At 36.3% G+C, this 8,351-nt stretch overlaps 1 protein-coding gene across 1 annotated transcript; it reads left to right on the forward strand.

The window, feature by feature from the left end:
* Positions 1–3,921: 3,921 nt before the first annotated feature.
* On the forward strand, positions 3,922–8,030 carry LOC109218670 (receptor-like serine/threonine-protein kinase SD1-8). Its single transcript, XM_019383043.1, has 7 exons — positions 3,922–5,109; positions 5,715–5,864; positions 6,212–6,366; positions 6,471–6,687; positions 6,820–7,054; positions 7,143–7,293; positions 7,405–8,030. The coding sequence occupies exons 1-7, from the start codon at positions 3,984–3,986 to the stop codon at positions 7,699–7,701; spliced, it is 2,331 nt and encodes a 776-aa protein (XP_019238588.1). The 5' UTR covers positions 3,922–3,983; the 3' UTR covers positions 7,702–8,030.
* The last annotated feature ends 321 nt before the right edge of the window (positions 8,031–8,351 follow it).

Raw genomic sequence — 8,351 nt, forward strand, 5'->3', positions numbered from 1 at the left:
TCTTCGCCGTAAGTTTTATCTCCCTGCTATTACATCCCTCTTAACAACACGGTTCTTCTTTCCACACGGTTGTGATGAAGATAGCAGCATCTACATCAAGACCTATTGCACAGTAACATTGTGATGACTTGTTCTAAAGCATGCAAACCTGCAATAAAAAAAAAATACCTCAAGAAGTAACAAAATACAAAAGGCCAGTTGACTTCAACTGCTCAGCTAAAAGGATGTCATAATGATTTGATGAAGCAAACCTGATCTTTTTGTTGGACTCAGGTCCAACACTCACTCATATCACTTATTGAATTTTGTGTTTACTCAACTAAAGTATAAAACCACATTCTTAGTTATGTAGTGGTAGCAAACTCAGTACTACAATTGGAGTTCAGATTGGGCCATAATGGTAAAACTCAAAAGATTATTATAATCTGATATGGTATGTAGTGGACCTCATTGAAATCTGATGATCCAGATTTTCACCCCAAGCTCCACACACTCGACTCATGACTGACTATTGTCCGATTTGTCAGGAGGTTTAATGAGGAGATATCACTGTATTTTTGTGATAGAGATGGCCTTTTGAAGCTTAAATTACTAGATGATGTAGTATTTTGGATTGCAAATCAGCATGTTTGAGAAAATGAGCATCTTTGGATTATGGAATATGCTATAATCAATCCTCATGGTAATGGCAGCCACCAGTCAGTATGTAGTGTGCCTTGGAAAATAGTTTTATCGTATGAATCACTTGAGGAATAACATACATGTCCTATTGACTGATGAAGATGGACTATTTATGTAATTCAACCACTATTTCTGTCTTCTGATCTCTTTACTGGGGCTAGTCATGAAAATTTAGTTTCCTTGCATGTAATGAATACCATATTAATAACTGTTAAAGTTTAAACTTAAGAACAAAAATATTGAACTTTCGATTTTTTTGCTTGAGATCTCTTTTCTATATTTGCTTGGCCAGTTGGAAAGCTAGATTCAAGTGTAAAGGCCAGAGAGAGAAGCTTATTATCCTTTGCTCACCATTGGCATGTCTATACTGTTTTCATGGTTCTCTTTACTGGATTAGACGTTTCTGAATCGTTCTGGGAATTGCATGAGGGCTTCTTAACTTCACCAACACTCGAGGTTGAAAATTATCCCGAGGATTTTAAGACTAGCAAATATTGTACTAAATAGTGAAGTGAAACCCAAAATTTAAGACTTTGACATATCTAGAATTTTTGGGAACAAACAGAAAGAGCTTCCGACAATGAGAGTCATTGTGATATAGTTACTCTTTTTATCTTCTTCTGCTTTTTCATTTCAATATCAATACATGATCATGTTTTGTTAAAATGCAGAGGTTATATGTCCCCTTGAAATTTCAAATGTGATCAATTTTTCAGTCTGGGTTTAGCTTCGGTGTCCTAGCATTGGAGGCAATAGCTGGGCAGATGAATGCGAGTTTTCATCAACTAAGCATTCTACAATCTTATAGGACATGTAAGTAGACAATATGGTGCAGTTAACTTCCTTTATGATTTTACTTATTTTATCTAAATTGCATTTCTTATTTGCTTTGCAGTTAACGTCCTTTGATTTTACTTATTTTATCTAAATTGCATTTCTTTCAAGCAAATAAGCTTGAGGATGAGAATACACTTGAATTCCTAAATAATTCTTTGCACGAGTCTTTCCTAGTGAGTGAAGCTATAGTATGTATATAAGTAGAGGATAGGCAAGCAATAAGTTCTGCAGTTTCAATGATAAATAATGAAAATGCACAGCTGCCACAACCTAAAGATGTGTTTTCTGCTGAGGCTTCAACCTTGAAGATATGTTCAGCATCCACTGATACAACCATATATGGCGGCGAAGATGTCTAGATCCTAGTATAGTTTGCAGTAAACATGAATTGAACAGATTTCCTAAACAGACTAGCTCAGTAAGGAAAGATTTCATTTTAGTTAAAAGGTTACCCTTCCTCTGGATCCTATATCATGCTAAGTAACAATTATAACCATTCTCTGATTGCATGCTTAGGTAGTCTAATCTTGTTCACTATTCAAAGTTGAGCAAATATGATTACCCAATACTTTCAAAACATCGACTAACGAAAGTACTTTGCTAAGTGAAGAATGGTGCTGCCCATTATAAGGGACTTGTACTATTTAACAGGAATATGACGTTATTTATCCTAGTATGATCCATGCCTCAAGTTTAAATTAGTTTTGGATTAGATTGATTTGTACAACACTTAGTGATGACTTTGAAGAGGATGGAGGAAATAAATAAAGAAGGAAACGAGCTGCCTCATCTTCATTAAATTAGAAATTCGTCGAGTTTGAAATAACAAACGTAGATTGAGAGTCGCGATTATTGCGACTTATCTCCTTAATTTCTTTACCTTTTTGGAATTATTTTCAGATTATGCATGGTCTTCCTAAACAGATACGTAATAGACGACATTCTTTTGCAAGGGAAACACTCATAACTTACATAGGTCAAAACCAGTAGTGTCAGTTACGTTGCTTATGCGACTTATAGTTAACTTTTCCTAAAGGGGCAGGAAATATCTTTGGACTCTGAAGTATGCATTAATGACAGGATTATCTCTCAAAACAAATCTTCAAACCAGATTTCACTAAAGACTTAAAGAGCCTTGGATGTAACTATGTTTTCTCAAAAGAGGTTCCATTTGCAGATGTGTCTGGAGAAAACTCAACCAGATGAAAATGAACTCTTTTAATTTAGTGGAAAATTTTATTTATGTTAGAGCTAACAAAAGTTTGAACCATGACGGATATTCTGGTGTTCTCTCACCAAGACTTAAAAAGCATATTCCGTGAAAATGTAGTCAAGTAATAGACAGTCGTCTGAATGTTTTATTTAAGATAAAGAGTGGATTTGCACAAATTAACTAGGAAGTTTTAACTTTTCCTAGAGGGGCAGGATATGACTTTGGGCTCTGAAATATGCATTAATGACAGATTTATCTCTCAAATAAATTATCAATCCCAGGTTTTAATGAAGAGTTCAGGAGCCTTGGATGAAACTGTGTTTTCTCAAAAACTGAAAAAGATGATATTGAACTCATTTTTTTTAGTGGAAAATTTTATTTATGTTAGCTAACAATAGTTTAAAGCATGAATTATATTCCGGTTTTCTCTAAACAAGACTGCAGAAGCATATTGCGTGAAAATATAACCAAGTAATACATAGTCATCTAAATGTTATATTTGAGATAAAAGAGTAGATTTGCATAAATTAAATTGTGACTGATCTTTCAGTTAATGCTGACACAAATCCTAGTCTTCTTTTTTTGTCCTTCCTCTTAAGTAAAAAGATTGAGAAAACAACAAGGCTCATATGCATTTCAACTTGCCCTCAAGAACTAACCTTTTAACTTTTGCTCTAGATCTTTGTTATATATTCATTTCAATTAAAAACACAGCTTTTAATCTAACAAGCTGATCATTTACCTTAACACCAATTTGTGCTCTTGAAGATTTCAGGATTGTCTTCCTTGAATAAAAGAAATGAACCCCATGTATAAGCCATTCTGATATATCTGCTTATGTAGTCCCTTTTAATTTTTCCTATTTCTAGGCTAAGGTCTATAGTTTCTACCGTTGTCTCCTAAATGCTTTTATTCTACACCTGGCTATCACCAAGATGAAACACATGCCACATAGCTGAAATTTAAACCACTTTCTCTTGAAGAAGCCTATTTAACATTGAACTCTCAGTACTTCTCCATGTAAAAGCCTAACCTGAAAGCTTAACTTGAATAAAAACCTTTGATTTCCTTAGCTCTCTCCTATCTGTGCAAGAAAGTAATGGCTGCCATACTTTCTTGGCTATTCACTATCTGTCTTCTGCATATCTCCATAACCTTATATGCAAATTGTGTTGCTGCAAGTGATACTTTGATTCCATATCAAGTCCTCAGGGATGGCGAGACTTTAGTTTCACCCAACCAAAGATTTGAAATGGGATTTTTTGGTTCTACTACACCATTTCGGCACACAAGGTACCTGGGATTGTGGTACAAGGGTATAGAGTCTGGTATAGTATGGGTTGGCAATAGATTGAATCCACTTGGACATGGTGCAAGGCTTGTATTCGATGTACAAGGATTCATTCTTCTCCAAGATGATACAGGAAAGAAGGTACCGATTTATACACCAAAACAGATTGTTCTCTTGCCAGTTTTGCAGCTCCTTGATGCAGGTAATCTTGTGTTTCGAGATTCTAGCAATCTTTTAGCAGGAGAGTACCTGTGGCAAAGCTTTGATTATCCTGTCGATACATTGTTACCAGGAATGAAGCTTGGTTGGGACCCGAAAACTGATCTTAACCGAGCCATGAATTCCTGGAGGACAAGTGACGATCCAGCTCCTGGTGATTATTTGTTCAGGTTAGAGTCAGGTGACTCCGGTCAGTCACTCCAACTAGTTCTTGAGAGAAAACAGCAAAGAGTTTCAAGGTGGGGTCCTTGGGATGGACAAATATTCAGTGGCGGTGATGCCCTCATGGATGACCTGGTACTCAGACCAGTATTTAACTCCAATAGTGGTGCATTTTATGTCACATTAGAAGCAAAGAACGACAGAAGATTGAAACTGTCACTGAATCCAGAGGGCAAGATACAGTTCCTGAAATGGACAAATGCCACTGGCTGGATTCAAGTGAAGGTCCTGAATAAGGACATATGTGACCAGTATAGGACTTGTGGGCCTTATGGAGTTTGTTTTGTTGAGAATCCATCCTGCCGGTGTCCTGATGGTTTCACGGCTGCATCACCAGATGCCTGGGACAAGATGGATTATACCAACGGATGTAGGAGAATGACTCCTCTTAATTATACTGACAAAGATGTGTTTGTGAAGAATACTGGACTGAAGTTGCCTGATAATGCAACTTACTGGGGAATGTTTTCCCCCGAGGAGTGTGGAGAGAAATGCTTGAATGAAAGATCGTGCATGGCTTATACTAGCATCAATATCAACGGAAATGGCAACAAATGTTTCGTTTGGTTGGGAGATTTACTTGATATGAGACGTTCAGAAAAAGCTGGGAATGACATCTATATACGGATGACACACGGAAAACTAGGTAAAAATTATTGACAAGTTCTATGATTACTTACTAGTGATACGATAACTGTGTCAATGCATTAATCATTATTAGTATGGTGCAAAATTACGCGTGCATGAATGACATTTGAAGGGTGAAATAGTTAATTGATGTGTAAGTTAGTTATTGGCGCACACACATTCATTAATAGAATTCCCCATATTTATAAGTACTAGATTAACTGGTTCATGCAGATTTGTTATTATTTGTTTTATTTTTTGTCCGTAACTTGCTTTTTAAATGAATCACTCTTCCTTATCTCAGAAGGAAATGTTATATTTTAGCTATTTTCAATCTAAGTTTTGAAGATGGATATGCATCTCCATGTTATCTTGAAACAATAGGTATGTTTGAAGCATTTTACTGAATGTTGTCGACTTAACTGCTACACAATCTAGCAAAAGATGAAACCAACCTGAGTGCAGCTGGTCCTTCTCATTACAAAATCTTTTTAACTTTGTACCCACAGAATAAGCAAATACCTGAACAAAGCCCTTCAAGTTTCAAGTTTGCTGCTTAAATTGCTAATGCTGAAGTCTGATTTCATGAAAAAGAAACAACTAACACTTCTTTCGTATGAACAGAAGCAGCTGTTGCCCCTGGGAAAAAGAAAAGGAAAAGGAAAATGAAAACGAAATGGATAATATGTGTTTCTTTAACCTCAATGCTGGCACTTCTTATCTTGTCTCTACATAATCAGGTCCGGCGTCATGCAACAAAAACAGATGTTCTAGGTAAGAAGACTCACTTTTTTGCCGTTTTTATATTATTTTCATAGTTCTTCATTATAGCCCAAGCTTAGTTTCACTCGAACACTATTCTTGAAGAAAAATTCTTTTAACTCTTGATGTATAATTCTTGACACGGGAAAGAGTGAACAGAGACATTAGCAATGAAAACTAGTTCCTTATACCCCCAGGCCGGTAACTATAGTTTTTTTTTTTTTTTTTTTTTTTTTTTTTGCATTAGCAAACACATAACCCTATAAGCTAGCTAATTTGCAACCTCTAGTAAGGTATGATTCACTTCCATAATTGTCTAATTAATTTATTTTCTCAAAAGAATATCTTTTTCTGAACAGATGAACCAGAAATTAATCAGCCTGGAAACTCCGTAGAAGCTTTGCTGCAGGGCGCAGATGTCATTGCATATGATTATAGTGCTCTATCTGCAGCCACTAACGATTTCTCGCTGTCTAATAAGATAGGGCATGGGGGCTTTGGCAATGTTTATAAGGTTATTATTTCTTTTCAACAAGCATGGACATGCATATTTACAGTAACTAAGACAAACTATAGCAGAAATTTAATACTCAAATAATACACATACTTAATCTGTAGGGTGTATTAGATACTGGAGAAGAAATAGCAGTGAAGAAGCAGGAAGTGACTTCACGTCAAGAACGAGGAGATAAGGAGTTTGAGAATGAAGTCAAATTAATAGCAAAGCTTCAGCATCGTAACCTAACCAAGTTAATGGGATACTGTATTCATGGAAACGAAAAGTTCCTGGTCTATGAGTTCATGGTCAATAATAGCCTCGACAAGGTCATATTTGGTATGACAGCTTAAATAAGAGTTCTGTTGCATATTTGTTCTGTATTATTTTGAATTGCAAAAAAACACAAAGGACAGAAATTCGGGACAGTCCAAGTGAAATTGAGTAACTGTTTGCTTGTATCATGTCCAGATTCAGCAAGAAGGGGTACAGTAACTTGGCCAATGCGCTTTAACATTCTCAAAGGAATTGCAAAAGGATTAGTTTACTTGCATCATGATTCAAGGTTGACAGTAATCCACCGAGACTTAAAAGCTAGCAATGTCTTGCTAGATAGAGAGATGACACCCAAAATATCTGACTTTGGGTTGTCAAGGGCTTTTGAAGATGATGTTGAAGAAAAGACTCAGTATTTAGTTGGAACACGGTAAGTGGATATCACTCATTATTATTAAGAGTACACGTTAATGTACATTTTAGAAATTTTTCCGGATGATTTTTTGTTGTGGCTGCAGTGGTTATATGCCACCTGAATACTTAGAAGACGGACATTATTCAACAAAATCAGATGTGTTTAGCTTTGGAATTTTGGCATTGGAGATTGTCAGTGGCCAAAAGAATTGGGGTTATCAGCACCCAGTCCATGATATTTGTCTAGTTGGCTATGTAAGTATATCATCCCTTGGTTATCATTACTATTTCACTTTCTTAAATTGGTTACATAAAAGTTTCACTTTGTGCTAAAACATTGAACATGTATGATCTTTCGATGATCAGGCTTGGAAAATTTGGAATGAAGGGAAGGCCGTAGAACTACTGGATCCAATGATAGAACAATCAGGCGATAGGAATGAAGTTTTACAATGCATCCTTGTTGGGCTCTTATGTTGTCAACGACGTGTCCAAGACAGACCTTCAATAGTTCAGGTGGTTTCTATACTAGAACAGAATGAAACGTCAAGGTTAAATTGTGTGCCCGTGGAACCTTACATCCCTAGAGAGTGGAGTAACAGTTCCAGGAGCCGCAACAGTGTGAATGGGGTAACTATTACTGAACTCACCGCAAGATCATGATGACCTAATTTCAAGAAACAAATGCACAGAGAACAAACTCAGTTAATGTAAGTGGGGCTGCAGTCTTGTTTCTTATTCCGCTTTCTAGTATAACTTGAAACTATGAAAATGGCATTCCTGCTGGCAAACAACCCAAGAAGCTTAAGCTGAGCTTCCTATTTTGGGAGCTCGCAAGTGGGAATTCTAGGGAAATTAGTATTTGCTAAGAAAAGGATCATTTATCACCCTTTATAAAGGCACTGATGACCTTTTCTATATTAGAATTTATGTATCAAAATATTGAGTTTTGTGTGGCTTCATGCAATGCAAGACATTATAGTTTTTCTATATATTTCATCTTTTCAAGAGGAGGTGTTCGAGCCGTGGAAACAGCATCTTGCAGAAATGCAGGGTAAGACTGCGTACAATAGACCTTTATGGTCCAGCCCTTCCCCGAACCCCGCGCATAACGGGAGCTTAATGCACCGGGCTGCCCTTTATATATTTCGTCTTTTCAAGAGGCACCAAATTTGGCAGTGTCTCTAATAGTTCTGCTTTTTCTTTTGCTTGAAATGATACAGGATGCTTAATGAATTACAAGCACCCTATCAAACAGGATCTTGATTATTTGGTTATTAATGCTTTTTAAATTAACATAATATATAACATCA

This window comes from Nicotiana attenuata, unplaced genomic scaffold (genome assembly GCF_001879085.1).
Source record: "Nicotiana attenuata strain UT unplaced genomic scaffold, NIATTr2, whole genome shotgun sequence".
In the NCBI taxonomy this organism is placed as follows: domain Eukaryota; kingdom Viridiplantae; phylum Streptophyta; class Magnoliopsida; order Solanales; family Solanaceae; genus Nicotiana; species Nicotiana attenuata.